At 31.5% G+C, this 19,574-nt stretch overlaps 1 protein-coding gene across 1 annotated transcript in view; it reads left to right on the top strand.

Moving 5' to 3' along the window:
* Nucleotides 1–19,152, top strand: part of LOC127702652 (vitamin D3 receptor B-like) — an 89,587-nt gene extending 70,435 nt beyond the window's left edge. Inside the window, exon 4 of the mRNA XM_052206942.1 lies at nt 15,179–19,152. Coding sequence (XP_052062902.1) covers nt 15,179–16,548 — 1,370 coding nt within the window. The 3' untranslated portion in view covers nt 16,549–19,152. The remainder of the gene's footprint in view (nt 1–15,178) is intronic.
* Nucleotides 19,153–19,574: the final 422 nt, after the last annotated feature.

The raw sequence follows: 19,574 nt of genomic DNA, 5'->3' as shown, positions 1-19,574 counted from the left end.
TTTTTATTGGGAAAAATCACAACATCTGTTACTGACTTTCGTCATTTCATAGACCAGCTTGTCTATTTCTGAGCAGAGTGACATCTGGTTAAAAAAACTTCCTGTTTGTGAATAGTAAAATATTTTGTAATTGAAAAAAGAACTTGATGGATTCCAAAAACTGGATCATCTGTTGTTTTTCGCCAAAAAATTAATCTTTAAAACTTAAAGCACAAATCAAGAAATTTTTTTATATTAATTGTATAATATTTTTTCAAATTTTAATTGAAAATATTTTATTAAAAATGTATATATATATACACTTAATTTACTATTCTTGTGAATATTAAAAAAATTCCAGTCTTCTGAATATCCAAGATGTTATTTTTTGTCGAGCCTGCGACTTTTGTTGCAGAAAGCTCGACATAGGGATAGCGATCCGGCGGCTGCGGCGACGGCGGCGTTAGCTAACTTCTTAAAAGCTTTATATTTTAGAAGATGGAAGACCTGGATGCTTCATACTTTGTATATAGATGCCTCATGTTACGAAGTTTCCGTCAGTCACATGTCCAATGTCCTTGACCTCATTTTCATGGTTCAGTGACTACTTGAAAAAAAAGTTCAGATTTTTTGTAATGTTAAATTCTCTCTTATTATAAGTAATAGGATAACTATATTTGGTATGTGCGTACCTTGCAAGGTCCTCATGCCCGTCAGACAGTTTTCACTTGACCTCGACCTCATTTCATGGATCAGTGAACAAGGTTAAGTTTTCGTGGTCAAGTCCATATCTCAGATACTATAAGCAATAGGTCTAGTATATTCGGTGTATGGAAGGACTGTAAGGTGTACATGTCCAACTGGCAGGTGTCATCTGACTTTGACCTTATTTTCATGGTTCAGTGGTTATAGTTAAGTTTTTGTGTTTTGGTCTGTTTTTCTTATACTGTATGCAATAGGTCTACTATATTTGGTGTATGGAATGATTGTAAGGTGTACATGTCTAGCTGGCAGGTGTCATCTGACCTTGACCTCATTTTCATGGTTCAGTGGTCAAAGTTAAGTTTTTGAGTTTTGGTCTTTCTTTCTAATACTGCATGCAATAGGTCAGCTATATTTGGTGTATGGAATGATTGTAAGGTGTACATGTCTAGCTGGCAGGTGTCATCTTACCTTGACCTCATTTTCATGGTTCAGTGGTCAAAGTTAAGTTTTTGAGTTTTGGTCTTTTTTTCTAATACTATATGCAATAGTTCAACTATATTTGGTGTATGGAAATATTTTATGATCTATATGTCAGTTACGCAGGTTTTATTTGACCTTGACCTCATTTTCAAGGTTCATTGCTCAGTGTTAAGTTTTTGTGTTTTCGTCTGTTTTTCTTAAACTATAAGCGATAGGTCAACTATATTTGTTGTATGGAAGAATTGTTAGCTGTACATGCCTGCCTAGCATGGTTCATCTGACCTTGACCTCATTTTCATGGTTCATTGGTCAATGTTTAGTTTACTTGGTTAATGTTAAGTTTATGTGACAGTTGTAATAAAGCTTTATATTTAGGACTATCAACATAATATCAATGATTAGTAAAGAAGGTGAGACATTTCAGCGTGTGCACTCTTGTTTTTACTCAGTACCTGATTTCACAGATATTGTATAACATTTTTTAATATTCACTAGGGAGTATAAATGGTAGAAGGGTTAATTTGAGCCTATAAATCAATGTTCCTGATCAACCTTCAACAACATCAGTGCATGGGGCCATACATTTTCTTTTTTTAAACTTTTTTTTAGGGTAGTAATATTCTTAAAATGTAAAAGAACATACAATTTCCCACAATTTGTATTTGAATACATGCTTATGGAGCATCCCATTCTCCCCAAACTTGTATAACTTATTGCTGAAATTATTCCCAAATATTTGAAAGCATGCATTAAGGCATAATTAACTTAAAATGAAAAAATTGTGTACAGTTTTCTTGTTTTTTACTTCCTTAGTCCTTAGAGAACTTTGTGACACAGTAATAATCCTAATATTTCTGTCTCTTCGTCTGAAATGTGTGCATCTCACACAAATTGTTTAAATAATTTGCATTTCTTCTGTCTGTTACATAATAAAATGATTAAAAAATGCCTTTTTAATATATATACTTTTATAAGATAGGAAACAAGATGTGTCTTTAGGGAGAATTAACATAATTGATAATGCAGATTTATTACATGCCGACATGTCTATCTGCATGGTTTTCATTTACAATTCTTAGAATTTTGATTGAATAATATCTTCATAGGATAAAAACATAAACTGAAATGTATCTTCCTTTGTTTACATTGATCATGTTAATAATGATAAATATAAAAATAAGGAGATGTGGTATGATTGCCAATGAGACAACTGTCCAAAATACTTTATAGCATGACCCAATATCAGAGTTGTTTCCGTATTTCAGTTTACTTTTGTCTACATAGATTATGCGAGAAATTAGTGTTTTTTGTTGTTGTTTGTTTTTGGTAAACCTGGTTACTTATTGTTGTGGCAGCAATGATGAAGGGTCTTTCTACTTATGTATATATATAACTGAATATTTTTTTAATATTCTTTTTGGTAATATCATTACACAACACAGAAAATAGTTATTCCATTATTAATATTAAACATACAAAATCATTTTATAAGTTTGATTTTGATAAAAGTCAATAAAGCTATTTTTAATATTGGCTACTTGTACAGACTTTGTCATTCCATGGGAAACACTTATCTCGTATTAATCTGTTCTTTGCAGACATACTGTTCATAAATCAGACATAGCTAATTTAGTCTGAAAAAAATAGAACAAAGTGGGAGGTGAAATTGACAAGTCTCCTGACATTGCGGCTGACTTAAAGCTACATGTAACATGCAAAATCCACTTGTTTAAAACCAATAACCTCCAGGAGCTCATCAGCTTTCACATTATTTGTAGCCTGTCCAATGTGTGTTACACAATGAAAATAAATACCTTATTTGGAAATAAATATCTAAAATATCTAAATCTCTGAAACCACACGGAGTAAAGTTTTGAAATTTTAAGGGGTTAATCATGAAAAGAAGCCCATCCAAAGCAATAAAGCTAAAGTCAGAAGTCATCTTCTCTAAAACAATTAAATGAGTGGTAAATTTACAAGGTGAGCAATTTGGGCTCTTATGACACTCCAGTTTAAAAACTGCTACATCTTATTTTGAAGGTTCCCTTGTGCTGATGGAACTAGAAACATGACTGTTAAAGGAATCCTTTGGAAAATATGCAGAAAAAAATTCTTGGTCAGATGATTAATACAGGCTGGTTTCAGCCTCTATTTTTATTTAATTGATTATCTAACAATTTGTTTGTATTATCAGAAAACATTTCACTGTTTAACCCGATAATGAGGTCAATATAATCAGAAATTTATTGACAGATGACACAGCACAAACTCATTATTTTCATAGACCATAATTTAAAAATAAATCAATATGGTTGCTTATACATGCCCATGATATTTCACATATGCTGTTAAAAATCTGCTATATATATACAGATGCCTTGAAAATAAGGAAGTTTATACCTTGCAATTCTGTTATATCTTTTTTTTACTGAGGAGAAAAAAACCAGGAAGTAGATAGTGAAGGAAAAAGGAAGAGGTGAGGCCTGAATGTACTCCAAATAATATAATGATGTCAAGTTATTTATACAACTATGTCACAAATCATGATAGAAAAACATACAGGCTTGTGTTATTCTGTATAAAGATGGATATGGTCACAATTTTAATTTCCGCATGATATAGTAATAGTACCTTTTGATCAAATCTGTCTAAATTTAAACACTATAACATGCCGCCATTAAACACAGGTCAAGTTGTTTTTTTGTGGTATTGACAGATATTTCAAAAGTCTTTATTGATATTCTAGGCCCTGACTTACTAAAAATAATATTTAACAAAGGATAAACTGGGATTTCTTTTGTTTCCAGATGATAATTTAAGAAACTCTTTTGTTTCCAGATGATAATTTAACCAGCTCTTTTGTTTCCAGATGATAATTTAAGAAACTCTTCTGTTTCCAGATGATAATTTAAGAAACTCTTCTGTTTCCAGATGATAATTTAAGAAACTCTTTTGTTTCCAGATGATAATTTAAGAAACTCTTTTGTTTCCAGATGATAATTTAAGAAACTCTTTTGTTTCCAGATGATAATTTAAGAAACTCTTTTGTTTCCAGATGATAATTTAAGAAACTCTTCTGTTTCCAGATGATAATTTAAGAAACTCTTTTGTTTCCAGATGATAATTTAAGAAACTCTTTTGTTTCCAGATGATAATTTAAGAAACTCTTTTGTTTCCAGATGATAATTTAAGAAACTCTTCTGTTTCCAGATGATAATTTAAGAAACTCTTCTGTTTCCAGATGATAATTTAAGAAACTCTTCTGTTTCCAGATGATAATTTAAGAAACTCTTTTGTTTCCAGATGATAATTTAAGAAACTCTTTTGTTTCCAGATGATAATTTAAGAAACTCTTTTGTTTCCAGATGATAATTTAAGAAACTCTTCTGTTTCCAGATGATAATTTAAGAAACTCTTTTGTTTCCAGATGATAATTTAAGAAACTCTGCACTGAATCTATTGAAATTTGAACACAATGTAATGAACCATTAAATACATGTCAAGTTTTAATTTGATTGATTTGACATGCATCCTTTAAAAAGTCATTTCCCAGAGTTACCATAAAAATTAATGATAAGGCCAAAAAAAAATATATGTCTGTTTCCTGTTGCCAAGGCAAATAAATCCAGGTAGGTAGGTAGGGATTTTTTTTTTTTTTTATTGCACGTTTTTCAACATGCACTCCGTGTCAGATTTGCAGTCGGTTCAAAGTCATGTTAATCTCAATATCTCTATCAATTTTCCTTTTCTGAGCAGCAATATTCTAGTATCACCTGCATATATGTTTAATACAAAGAAGATAACAGGACATGCCAACAATGACAGACCATACAGTAATAGGAAAGGAAAAATAAACCACTATTCACAAATTGCACACGACATATAATGAACAAAAACAAACATAAAAATCACAGAGAGTCGGGATAGCCTGTCAGACTTGGTACAGACACAATTGTGGTGGTTTATGGGTACACAAACCTCCCCATTATCAATCCTGACCCTCTGGAATTTTTAACACACAATAAAACCCATACAGTATGATTACCAACATAGTGACCACAGGCCAGAACAACCAAAATAGGCAGACGATACTTAATTTTAATAGATAGCTGGGTCAAAATGTGTCTATATTTCTAAGTAGATCCGGTATTCTAGAGCTTGTGTTCACTACAGGGACTTTCTTGAGAGAGCTAGGAGACTGACAAATAAACTGCTGAGGCAAGGATACATTCAGCCTCGACAAACATCATCGCTTAAAAAGTTTTTCGGTCGACATCATGATCTGGTAAATCGCTATTAGGTGAGTGTGTCACAAACGATCATTGACATATACCCTGTGTGATTCCAGTTCTCTTTTGATGTTTAAACATAAAAAAATGAGGATTCATAATTATTTGGACTATTGCAAACCCTAAGTGCATAAATGTGCATTCAAGGATGTGGATCAGAACATGTGCATGTACATTGAATTTGTACACATGCATGATGCACAGCTTTTACAAACCCATCTCATTTCTCATATTAAAATTTTTTTTGCTCATTATTGACAAAAAGAAGTCAGTGTTCTCCCCAGGATTTTTTAATAGTGCTGTGATAAGCGCGCGATATTAGATTGATTCACCTTTGCGTTTGCAACGTAATGTTACATTTACTTACAACTGCTATGTTGGTTATATTATATTAAATAGAAAAAGACCTGCATTTTTATATACATATATATATATGCATTATCACAAATGAAAATAAGTTACAATTTTATTATTAAGCTTTTAATTAAAATGCCTAGATAGTTTTAATGATTTGATTTCATTTACCATCCCTCTCCATCTTTTCTTATAAGAGTGATTATTTACAATGTAGCACAGTAGGTATACCTTTTCTCTTACTTTTAGTTGTTTAACTTTAATAAACTAGTTATGTACTCATTTACAGCTTCATAATTAACTGACACTTGTTTTAAAAGTTTCCAATGACCAAATTGGACTGTTTTCATTAATCTAAATTAATATTTACATCTTTCAAATTAAAAAATCACAAATAAAATCAATATTTTATTTCATATCAAAGGAAAAAAATGGATTACCCTTTCTATAAGTAATTAAATGTTAATGCAGACATGTTTAAATAAAAAGGCTAACATACTGTGGGTTATTAATGAAAATTTGTGTTTGATAACTTTATAAATGTTTGAATTATTGCCACCAGAAATATTTGACAATACAGGTTTTAGCACTTTCCCGCCTAAATTGTCTCCCTTCTAGCTCGGAGCGTCTTTTTACCACAGAACACCACAGAATACCACAGAACACTCAAAATGTACCACAGAACTACACAATTTACAACAAAACTACTGAAATATGCCACAGAACAGTAAAATTACTTTATAAAACGCAAATCTAATAATTCCGAATTATATTATTTCTTTAATTCGGGTTACACCAATGACATGATGATTGACTGGATGAGATAAAAATGATCATAACTTTTTTGTTATTTGGCATATTTTGTTTACATTTGGAGACCTTTGAGACACTTAACTAATGCATTGTAATAATGAAAATCTAAAATAAACATTTAAAAAAATAGTTTTTAGCAAAAAAAAAAATTACAGTATGGTTTTCTCAGTCGCTGATCAATATACGCTTTGAATATATTGAACTGATTGATAAAAAGTGTTTACAATATTTTTTCGTGAAATTAAGAAAGAGTTAATATTTCTCATATGTAACTATTTATTCTGTGAAATTAATAAACCTATAAGACATTATTCTGTGAAATAAACCTATAAGACATTATTCTGTGAAATTAATAAACCTATAAGACAATAATTTTAATTTTTCAACTAAAATGATCGTGATCATGGGTTCACATTTTAATCTTGAATTTTTATTATCATTTAAAAATTGTATTCTTGAAATGACTTGACAATAATTAGAACAGGAAGAATGCTTTCAACATTCTATTTAATATAATATATATATCATTAATAATTGAATATTTACAAAATTCTTCATTGTTTGGATTCTAGTTGCCACCTGATTATATTAGGTAATCCAATTAAATGTATTTGATGTCTCAGGTGTGATAATTTAAATGACATGTTAATTGGCTTGATTGGTGATTTCCACAAGTGTCAAAATTGGTTAATCTAATTAAATTTTCGGTACTTTAATTGTGTCTGTGAACTTGCTATGGTCAACATTAATTTTGGACTCAAAAATATAGAATATATATGTAAATGCTACATATACCAGTTTTTTTCCCGATATAAAGTTTCAGTTCAACGATTTCTAAATGCATACAAAATTTTGTAAAAATTCAAAATATTGTTAAATGATTGGAGAAGATACACACACAACATAAGATTCAAAAACAGTCATCGAGCTTGAACTTTTAATTGTCAATTAAAAAGACACATTTATAATATGTTATAAGTCAACTCAAATATTACTATCCTACAACAACTTTAGATATCTTTTTGAAGTTTTATATATAACTCTATAAATGGAGAAAACTTTGATGTACAAACATTAGCCAATTGTTTGAACAACTCTAGATATCAGCTTAACAAATTACTTCATTAATGACTTTAATAAAGTTTAATTATTTGTTGACAACAACTTCAATAAAATGTCACATTAACCATTTTGATTATTTATTGTAACAACTCTTAACATAGAATTCATAAAAAAGTGACAAAAAAAAAAACACCTGGTAAAACAAAATAAATTTTAACAAATAATTACGTAATGCATCTTAACATTTTCAAAAATGAATTAAAATTACAAAAAAGATTAAAATGTATTTAAAATATAAATGTCACAAATATAAATATATTATGGTTTTAATAGCTAGGGGTTTTCGGTATGATCCCAATTTATATTGGCCATTCAGTTGGGGGCGTAGCGTTAGTGAGTCAACCCTAAATAGAAAAATTAAATTTATTTGAATAATAAATGTCAAATTATAAGAAAGAATGAACAATAACACGATAATAATGTCTGAAGTATTATTATTTCGAAGTTCTGTGGTAAATTTGGGTGTTCTGTGGTGTTCTGTGGTATTCTGTGGTGTTCTGTGGTAAAAAGACGCTTCCCTTCTAGCTACAACTTCCTGTTCCTATTTACACTTTGACCAAGTGGATGTTTCTGTGTATCATTAAATGCTTTTTCATATCCAAGCAATCCCCTGTTAATATCGATTCTAAAATAAAATTTAATCAACATTTATTGATAATTGGATGGCATACATGTAACACAATAATTTATATTTATTTACGCGATTTTTTTGTTTTATCCTCTTCGATTTTGAAAAAAGGAAAACGGTTCAAGGAAAAGTAATCGTAAAATACGGGCTTGTAATGAATCCCTGGACAACGGGAATACTTCCTTCAAGCAATGAAGGTTCAACTGTTTAGTTGTGACCACTAAACAGTAATGAAATAATCATAAATGATTGAAAAAGTAGACAAGACCACGTTGTCAGAGAAAGGTTAAACTTTTCCTTAAATACTTTGAGAATGATTTATTGAGCACTATCCACCCATTTCATTAAGTTTCTGCACCTTTTAATTCTTAAAAATGACAAACTCGGGGAAATAAATAGGTCATTTTGATTGTTTGGGCACAGTAAGATCCGGTTGGGAAGGAAACGATTTTTTTCCGGAATTTAAAGAAAAAATCCAGGTCGGGGGTTTTGAGTCCAGGTCGGTCGGGCAACAGGAAACAGACATATATTTTTGTTTGGCCTAACTGAAGTACCATTTGACTAAATCTTTTTATTTTTTTATTTTAACACAATTTAATGAACTAGGATATGAAATGTTTTAAGATTTTGATAATTTATCATACTCCATAAAAAACAAGTCAAATTTGATTTAAGGGTTTTGACATTTATTGTTCAAGAGTAATGCCTGTTTATTATTTTAATTAGCGTTTTTTTATGCCCTGTCCATGATAATAGGGATGCATTATGTTTTTCAGTCTGTGTATCTGTCTGTCCCATTTCAGGTTAAAGTTTTGGTTTAAAGGAAAGTCATTAAAGTTTTGGTTTATAGGAAAATCACTAAAGTTTTGGTTTAAAGTATAAGGTTAAAGTTTTGGTTTAAAATATGAGGTTAAAGTTTTGTTTAAGATATGAGGTTAGAGTTTTGGTTTCAAATATAAGGTTAAAGTTTTAATTTAAAGTATAAGGTTTAAGTTTGGTTTAAAGTATAACTGGTTACAGTTTTGGTTTAAAGTATAAGGTTAAAATTTGGTTTAGGGTACTTTTTGGTCACATCAACTTGAAACTTAGTACACACGTTCATTATGAAGTGAAATGTTAAATATATACATGCTAAATTCAGGTTTGAACCAGATTTCTTCGTTCATAAGGGTGCATTAAGTTTTTTGGTCAATGGGTCTGTCTGTCCCATTTCATTTTAAAGTTTTGGTTTAAGGTAGTTTGTGGTCACAACTTGGGACTTCTTAGCACACATTTTTCTGACTAAGTGAACTGTTAAATGTACTGTATACGCCAAATGGGCATGGCATCCTATGGACACGACTTCTTCTTTTATTGGTTTCCCAATAATGACTAAGGTACCATTGGACAAAATATTGATGAAGAAGGAGGAGCCTTTCAAAATTATGTACATTTTTTTGATAAATGAACAGGTTAATATGTTTGCATCATTTAGTGCAGAAAGATCACTTATGATGTCATAAACATGTTGAAATTAACATATTTTAGCTTAAATGGCAATTTCATGCATAGTTTTGTGTCAAAGTAAATATGTGCAACAGCTTTAGGCACACAAAAATTTTACTCTCATTAGCATATCAGTAAAATATTCTTTTTTGCAAAATATCTTTTTGGGTCAAGCAACTTGATCATATCTAAATATTAATGACTATATCTCAAAATGAGGCTATTTTGGCAGTTTTTGCTGTTTTGCACTAATTGATAGGAGTTTGAAGCCCAAATTCCAATCTTTTAGAAAATTCAAAAATATAAATATGAATGCCTGAAGGATGTTATTTGGTTGATTTACTATACGTTTTGGTTTTATGAAATCAGGGGCCAAAAAAGTGGCTTCATCCCTTCTCCTTTTACATAATATCATGGACCATAGAATATAGGTCAGGTTAGATTTTGTTAGTGGACCAGTTTTTATACGACCGCAAAAAAATTTTTGTGGTCGTATATTGGTATGACGTTGGCGTCGTCGTCGTCCGGCGTCGTCGTCGTCGTCCGAAGACACATTAGTTTTCGCACTCTAACTTTAGTTTAAGTGAATGGATCTTTATGAAATTTTACCACAAGGTTCAATACCACAAAAGGAAGGTTGGGATTGATTTTGGGGGTTATGGTAATAACAGTTAAGGAATTAGGGGCCAAAAAGGGGCCAAAAATAAGCATTTTTGTAACTTCCAGACATAACTTGTGTGTTAGTGTATTGATCTCTCTGACATTGTACCACAAGGTTCCATATCACTAAAGGAATGCTGGGATTGATTTTGGGGGTAATTGCCTCCAAATTTTAGGAATTAGGGGCCAAAAAAGGGGCAAAAAACAAGCATTTTTCTAGTTTCATGACAATAACTTGTGTGTAAGTGTATGGATCTTTCTGAAATTGTACTACAAGGTTCCATATCACAAAGGGAAAGCTGGGTTTGAGTTTGGGGGTAATTGCCCTAAACGTTTAGGAATTTGGGGCCAAAAAGGGGCCAAAAAACACATTTTTTTCTAGTTTCCAGACAATAACTTGTGTTCAAGTGTATGGATCTCTCTGAAATTGTACTGCAAGGTACCATACCACAAAGGGAAGGCTGGGATTGAGTTTGGGGGTGATGAATCATAATGGGGGTTCAAAAAATTTTGGGGGGGGGATTTATTTTTTTTTCCTTTTTTTTCTTTTTTTCCTTTTTTGTTTCTTTTAAAATTTTCCATTTTAAGTTGGTTATTTCTGATTTATATTTAAAATCAAATAATAATGATATGGTAGGAGATACACACCAAACAGGATGTGTAAATTATTATATAATAAGTATTGTGCAATAGCAAGAAATTTTCAATTGCACAGTATTGCACAATAGCAAGAAATCTTCAATTGCACAGTATTGTGCAATAGCAAGAAATCTTCAATTGCACAGTATTGCGCAATAGCAAGAAATATCCAATAGCACAATATTGCGCAATAGCAAGAAATTGTCAATTGTACAGTATTGCGCAATAGCAAGAAATATTTAATAGCACAGGATTGTGCAAAAGAAGATACTTCCTATAAATTGCTTATTTCTTGACCAATTTCAATGGGGTTTTATTCTTGATTTCATGGGGTTCTTTAATATGCTGAATATAACCGTGTATTTAGTTTTTGGATTTTGGGCCCCGTTTTTAAATTGGTCCACATTGAGGTCCAAAGGGTCCAAAATTAAACTTTGTTTGATTTCATCAAAAATTGAATTATTGGGGTTCTTTGATATGCCGAATCTAACTGTGTATTTAGATTCTTAAATTTTGGTTCCGTTTTCAAATTGGTCTACATTAAGGTCCAAAGGGTCCAAAATTAAACTTAGTTTGATTTTAACAAAAATTGAATTCTTAGGGTTCTTTGATATGCTGAATCTAAACATGTATTTAGATTTTTGATTATGGGCCCAGTTTTCAAGTTGGTCCAAATCGGGGTCCAAAATTAAACTTTGTTTGATTTCAACAAAAATTGAATATATGGGGTTCTTTGATATGCCGAATCTAACCGTGTATTTAGATTCTTAATTTTTGGTTCCGTTTTCAAATTGGTCTACATTAAGGTCCAAAGGGTCCAAAATTAAACTTAGTTTGATTTTAACAAAAATTGAATTCTTAGGGTTCTTTGATATGCTGAATCTAAACATGTATTTAGATTTTTGATTATGGGCCCAGTTTTCAAGTTGGTCCAAATCGGGGTCCAAAATTAAACTTTGTTTGATTTCAACAAAAATTGAATATATGGGGTTCTTTGATATGCTGAATCTAACCATGTATTTAGATTTTTGATTTTTGGGCCCCGTTATCAACTTTGTCCACATTGAGGTCAAAAGGGTCCGAAATTAAACTTTGTTTGATTTCATCAAAAATTGAATTCTTGGGGTTCTTTGATATGCTGAATCTAACCATGTATTTAGATTTTGGATATTGGACCATAATAGGTGAATGTCCAATTTAAAATTTTTAAGTTCTTAGACCACATTCAATCTGTGTTAGAAACCTATGCTGTGTCAAATATTTAATCACAATCCAAATCCAAAGCTGTATCAAGCTTGAATGTTGTGTCCATACTTCCCCCAACTGTTCAGGGTTCGACCTCTGCGGTCGTATCAAGCTGCGCCCTGCGGAGCATTTTATTAGGGGGTGATATTTAGATAATTGCATAGGTGTCAACTCTGCTGATCTCGTTGGGAACCTAATATTTTTTCAAAATTTTTTAAATCACCCTCTTCATGGTAGTCTCTAGCAATGGAGTCAGAATCTGCTCTGCGGAAATTGTCGCACACTCATTTTGAACTATCATTTAGTTGTGTAAAAGAATATGAAAACATGCTTCTTGTCAATACTTTAACCAGATGTTGACTTCCTTTTTCAAGCATTGTTTTAAGTACAGGTAAAATCAGAGGGAAACGAAAATGAATATTAATTGATCACATAATTTGCCTATGCTAATTGGATAAAACCTGAGGAAATCGAAATTTGTTTACTCAGTACCTTTAAACAGGAATAAAGTTGTCAAAGGAAGCCAATTCATGAAATATACAATTTGAAGTTAAAAAGACCAATTGCAATGTATTTAATTTCTGCAAAATTCAATTACTTTTACATTTCCATTTGCATTTTGAGTATTTTTCATTATGATAAAACTACAAAATTTTGATAAACTAAATTGATTTTTCAACAGTTGCACTTTAAAAGTGTACTTGTTAATTATTATAAATGGATGTAAAAATAAGTTCTAATGAAGATGGATTGGTATGAGATGTTTACGATGTAAACACCTAAAGGCAAGGATGTATACCACTAGTATAATAAAGTCTAAATTGAAAACAACGTTCAAACCTATGATTGCGTTGGATAAAAACCACAATTTTTATACGTGTGCATGTAAAACAAATTTCTTGGTAGAGGGGTCTAAATACAGCACAAACAACATTTTCCAAAAGACCAAAAAAGTGAAAAGTATATTTTAACAAATCACATTTGACTAACAGGTCGAACAACTGATGTTCTTAAACCCTGCTGACTGCCATTGACGATTGCCAAATAAATTGATCACGAGATGTAATAGGATCTTAATTATTAATTTAATACCAAACAGAAAACAATAAACTTGCGGAGAAGATGGTATTCGGCAAACATGAGGTGCAAAAACTTGTACACCATATCCGGATTTCGACAATTAATGTCTCTTCAGTGATGTTAGGGATCGAAACGGTATTTGGAAGGCCATATAATTTACCTCAATTTAGGAACATAGGATTTATGTTGTTATTACAAGTAACAGTAAGAAGGTTAGGAAATGGCATAGAAAATGGTGTGCTACGGTATAAAATCTCCTCTAAAACACTTTTGTTGGGGGTAAATCTCCCCCTTTAGAGGCTTTCAAAGTTGATACCTATGGATAACCTAATCTAAGTTTAATTTTGATTTTACATCTCAGCTAGCCTTTTTGGGGGGTTCTTTGTTTCAGAACTTTAATTACACCTAGATACATTTGTATGTAAAACTCTTCCATCTGCTTGAAACTTGCATTACAAAAATATGTCAGTAGGACCGTACACTATTGCATGAAATTAAATTCCAGATATCAATGTGAAATTTTATAAGTTAATAAAGTTATTGTAAGAAATTAAATTAAAGGTCAAGATCTACATTGCGTTTCTTGTCTTGTAATTTTAACCTATATATACTAAGCTGGTCTCCTCCTTGTAAGGAAAGGTATAACCCTTGGAAGATGAATTTGTTAGGATGTAAAAGGAAACCCCACAACTGTCAAAGTCATGTGATCATAACTTCCAACCAATCAGAAACATTCCAAAGTTTACCAATCAGAAGAAAATACATTTCTAATTAACAATTTAACTAGTGTGAAATGAAATGCAAAGCAGAAAATTTATAAGGTCTTTTGACTGGAAAGAAACAATGTTATACATGTGTATCTTTTTAGCTCACCTGGCCTAAAGGCCGACATGGCTAAAAATAGAACATAGGGGTAAAATGCAAGTTCTGTCTTTTATCTTGAAAAATGTTCAGAGTAGCAAGATCTATCTTCTGTACAATTTGACAAAAATTGTTAGATGACTCCTTATAGAAGTTATTGCTCTTAAATGACAATTTAATAAAAAAAAATTTGCATGTTTTTCAAGTTAGATACAAAAATTCCAATATGACCAAACTATTGAATGACTTTCAGGAGTTATTACCCTTAAATGAGGATTTTATCCATTTTTTAATGTTTTTTTTTTAGCAAAAATGATCAGCAATACAAGATCAACAAAAATGATATATGTTGATGATTGTATTGGGTTTGCCTTGAGTGCAGGAGGTCATGGGTTTGAAACCAAAGACTTTTAAAATTGATATTTGCTTGTTCTCTGTTTAGCAAGCGGTATTAAGGAGTAAGAGCAAAGACTGGTTGGCTTGGTGTCAAAATAATGTGTCTGGGTAAGGTTACATGTCTTCTGGCGGACTTTTACCTTGTGAACTAGCACGTTAAAAATCCGGTTCAGCGTGTTGATCTAGATCAAATCAGGGTCAATATTCATGTTACATTAACATGTTCTCGTCCTGAATATGCATATCAATTTGCTGCTGGACGTTAAGCAGCCATCCATCATCATCATCATCATCGGTTGTATTGGTGTATTATGTTTGAGAGTGGCAACTGTTGATGAGGCTCATAGATCCAGGTTTGTGACACATATTCTTTATAGTCACTAGTTAATTTTTTTTTTCTAAAATCACTTCTGGAAAATACAAAGTTTTGATTTTTTTACAGATGAGGAACAAAAGAAACAGAGAAAACAAAAGATAATTATCAACAAATTACGTAAACATGGACAACTACCTCCAGAAGACACTTATGCTGCTTCTCCTCAGGATTTTGCTGATACATTTCAGGACCAAATACGAAATCAGTCATTTGAGGATCTTCGTTCCACATTCCCAAGATTATCAGACAGTGATTTGTTAATGCTCATGAAACTAAAATCAGAAAATGAAAGTGAATCATGTCCTGTAAGTGCAGACATTTCCAGTAAGTATCCAGCTTGGAATGAAAGTCAGGATCTTGTGCAAGATATTATATCACAGTTTCCTGATATGGAGAAAGGAATTATTATAGAGTTGAGACGAGCTCATGAACAAACAGAATTCTTAGGAAATACACAGACAGTTTTGAAAAGCTCCCCAAAGAATAGTACCGATTTTGTCAATGTTGCCGAAGGCTTTGTTCGTCGAATTATCAAGTTGTCCAAATATATAGAATTTTTCAAGATGATAAATAAAGAAGATCAGATTGGATTATTAAAAGGTAGTGTTGTAGAAATTTTGATGTTACGGTCAGCGGTCAACTTTGATGCTCAGACAGAAACTTGGTCTTTGAGTACAAAAAAAATGTTGACTCCATCTCTAAACGAAAGAAAATCATCCACATCCACGTCCACATCCATGAGTTCTGAGATAAGCTCCCCTGTCTCACCAGATTCTGCCTCATCTTCTGTTTCTGAAACAAAAAATTCTTCTTTCCGAGGAAACAGTGGAGGAGTTGATATGGATATGATCAATTCTATGAGAGAGCATGCCCAGAGGATGGGTTTTGACATAGAGAGTCTAAGGGAACGTGCTGCTAGCTTTGGCTTCGATGTATCAAAAATGGCAGGAATGGGAGTTTCTGAATTCTCAAGGAGTGCTGATGCATCTGCTCAATCTGTTGGAATTGATCTCTCCAAAAAAACTGGAAACGTAGAAAAAGAAGAAATGAAATTAGAAGCCAATATACTCAAAATGGGAAACCCTGAAACACAGAGCATGTTTTTGACATATTCCAAATTTGTGAAGTCCTTGATGAGAATTATACATGGAGATTTGTTAATTCTGAAACTGTTAATTATGTTATCTTTGTTTTCTGCTGACAGACCAGGACTGCAGCAGCAGGATAAGATTCAGGAAATACAAGAATGTTATGCTAAAATTCTTCAAAGATACGTCAAAGATAGGTTTCCGGAGGATAGTACATTGTTTGCCAAGATCATAATGAAGCTGACAGACCTAAGGAATATAAATGAAGTTCATACTAAAATGTTACTGAAAATGAAATTAGATTCTATAGAACCTTTATTGATAGAAATATTTGACTTGCCAAGTTAAGAGAACATTTGCTCAATGTGATTGTGTTTTTCACAAATATTGGGAGAGGATGAAGGGGATTATTTTATTGTTATTATTTTACATTGTTTAAATACCAATTAATTTTATTGACAACATTCTCTATCTATAAAGTATACCAAAGTTTTTATGTGAAAAAGCATACATTTAAAGATTGGAAATAGGTTTTGAATTTAAAATTGAATTTGAATTTTGAAATTAGTCATTTCAATTTTGACCTTGATTTTAAAATATCACTTCACATGTGATGTAAGAGAGAGGCAAAAAATTTGGTTATGAATACTGGGTCTGCATCATATCTTTCTGTGAATGCACAACAAAAACATCAATAAGCCATATATATATTGCATAATAATTTAAGCATATATAAGTTAGAGAATTATTGCCCATTCAAATGTATTAAGTTGAAAAAAAAGTATTGGTTTATGATATATCAAATTCCGACTGTGCGAGGGCTTTATAGCCAGTCAAGGTCGTTAATAACCCCCATTATCATCGATAAAGCAAAACTTTTCACTGTTTTACAAGTATTACTTTTTGGCTGTGAAACTAAAACTAATTAAATTTGTTTACAAATGATGAAACCTTTATTACTTTTACAATTCACCAATTCAGCCGTTGAAGTCTTTCCATACAAAAGTCTGCTCTGCAGTAAAGATCTCAGAACAGAAAATTATACATAGACACACTCCTATAACCTTTTGCATAATAACAACAAGACTTGTTTACTTACTCAGAGGAACTCTGGAGATAATTAACTATGTATGATTAATTAATGAGAGAGAGAAAACTATGGGTCAGTTTACAGTAAACATGTATTGATTTGTTAGGTTTGTCATGGCATGCATGATACTAAGTACAAGTGTAGGTAACCAATCATTAAGCTTAAGGTTACATATTTTTAGGCTATATTTGAATTTACGAATATTGATTTTTTCAGCACTTATCATAACTTCTATAGTTTCTGTAAGTTTTACATGAAAGTTTTCTGGATTTTGACAGATTTCCTGATTTTGAATATCCCCACATTATCTGATTTTAGCCCCTTCTGTATTTTCATTTATGATGATAAAATTCTGATAAAAAATTGACAGAATATAAAACAGAATCCTGACAGTGAAGTGAAAAGTTATAGAATTAGGATTACTAAGTGAAATAAAAGATAAAATTCCAATAACAAAGTGAAAAAATGGTAAATTCAGATAACAATGTGAAATAAGATAGATTATTGATTACTTAGTAAAACAAAAACATAGAAATACATTAAAGATAGATTTAGATAACTAAATGTAATAAGATTAGGGTAAACAGACTGACAAAGTATTAAAAACAAATAAAATATAAAATTTGGATAAAAAAAGAGATTTTAATTTATAGATAGAATTCAGATCACAATATTAAATGAATTAGGATTAAGATAACAAAACAATACAAAAGATAAAATAACTAGGTTTAACAAATAATGGAATAAGAATGATAAAGGGAAATAAAATATTTAATCAGATTAGGCAGGAAATGACAGAGTTATCTTTCTTTACTAGTTAAAAAAATTACATGTTTAATTTATTTACATGTAATATACAGTTCAGGTGCTTTATTAGACTTGCCATTGATAATAGCTGAAATGAATTAAAGGGATGAATTGTGATGAATTATGGGTAGGATTGTGATGAATTATGGGTAGGATAGTGATGAATCATGGGTAGGATTATGATGAATTATGGATATGGTTGTGATAGATAGAAAACTTGTACTATGAAAATTCCTTCATAGTGTGTGGATAGTTTTTTGGGTGTTCAACTATTTGTCTGATTCAGTCACGTGACTCTCATTCCTTTGAGAATTACTGTAACATTTTGAATTTTCAGAGAAATTGATGACATTTTTATACGACCGCAAAAATTAAAAATTTTTTGGTCGTATATTGGTATGACGTTGGCGTCGTCGTCGTCGTCGTCGTCCGAAGACACATTGGTTTTCGCACTCTAACTTTAGTTTAAGTGAATGGATCTCCATGAAATTTTACCATAAGGTTCAATACCACGAAAGGAAGGTTGGGATTGATTTTGGGGGTAATGGTACCAACAGTTAAGGAATTAGGGGCCAAAAAGGGGCCAAAAATAAGCATTTTTGCAACTTCCAGACAATAACTTGTGTGTAAGTGTATGGATCTCTCTGACATTGTACCACAAGGTTCCATATCACAAAGGGAAGGCTGTAATTGATTTTGGGGGTAATTGCCTCAAAATTGTAGGAATTAGGGGCCAAAAAAGGGGCAAAAAACAAGCATTTTTCTAGTTTCATGACAATAACTTGTGTGTAAGTGTTTGGATATTTCTGAAATTGTACTACAAGGTTCCATATCACAAAGGGAAAGCTGGAATTGAGTTTGGGTGTAATTGCCGAAACGTTTAGGAATTGGGGGCCAAAAAGGGGCCAAAAATAAGCATTTTTCTAGTTTCCAGACAATTACTTGTGTTCAAGTGTATGGATCTCTCTGAAATTGTACTGCAAGGTACCATACCACAAAGGGAAGGCTGGGATTGAGTTTGGGGGTGATGAATCATAAGGGGGTTCAAAGAATTTGGGGGGGGGGGATTTTTTTTTTTTTTTTTTCTTTTTTTCCTTTTTTTTTTCTTTTAAAATTTTCCATTTTAAGTTGGTTATTTCTGATTTATATTTAAAAGCAAATTATAATGATATGGTAGGAGATACACACCAAACAGGATGTGTAAATTATTATATAATAAGTATTGTGCAATAGCAAGAAATTTTCAATTGCACAGTATTGCACAATAGCAAGAAATCTTCAATTGCACAGTATTGCGCAATAGCAAGAAATCTTCAATTGCACAATATTGTGCAATAGCAAGAAATATCCAATAGCACAATATTGCGCAATAGCAAGAAATTGTCAATTGTACAGTATTGCGCAATAGCAAGAAATATTCAATTGCACAGTATTGTGCAAAAGAAGATACTTCGTATAAATTGCTTATTTCTTGATC

This window comes from Mytilus californianus, unplaced genomic scaffold, assembly GCF_021869535.1.
Source record: "Mytilus californianus isolate M0D057914Y unplaced genomic scaffold, xbMytCali1.0.p SCAF_5, whole genome shotgun sequence".
NCBI lineage: Eukaryota > Metazoa > Mollusca > Bivalvia > Mytilida > Mytilidae > Mytilus > Mytilus californianus.
Note: the sequence above shows the minus strand (reverse complement) of the source record. Positions and strands in the feature narration are given on the sequence as shown.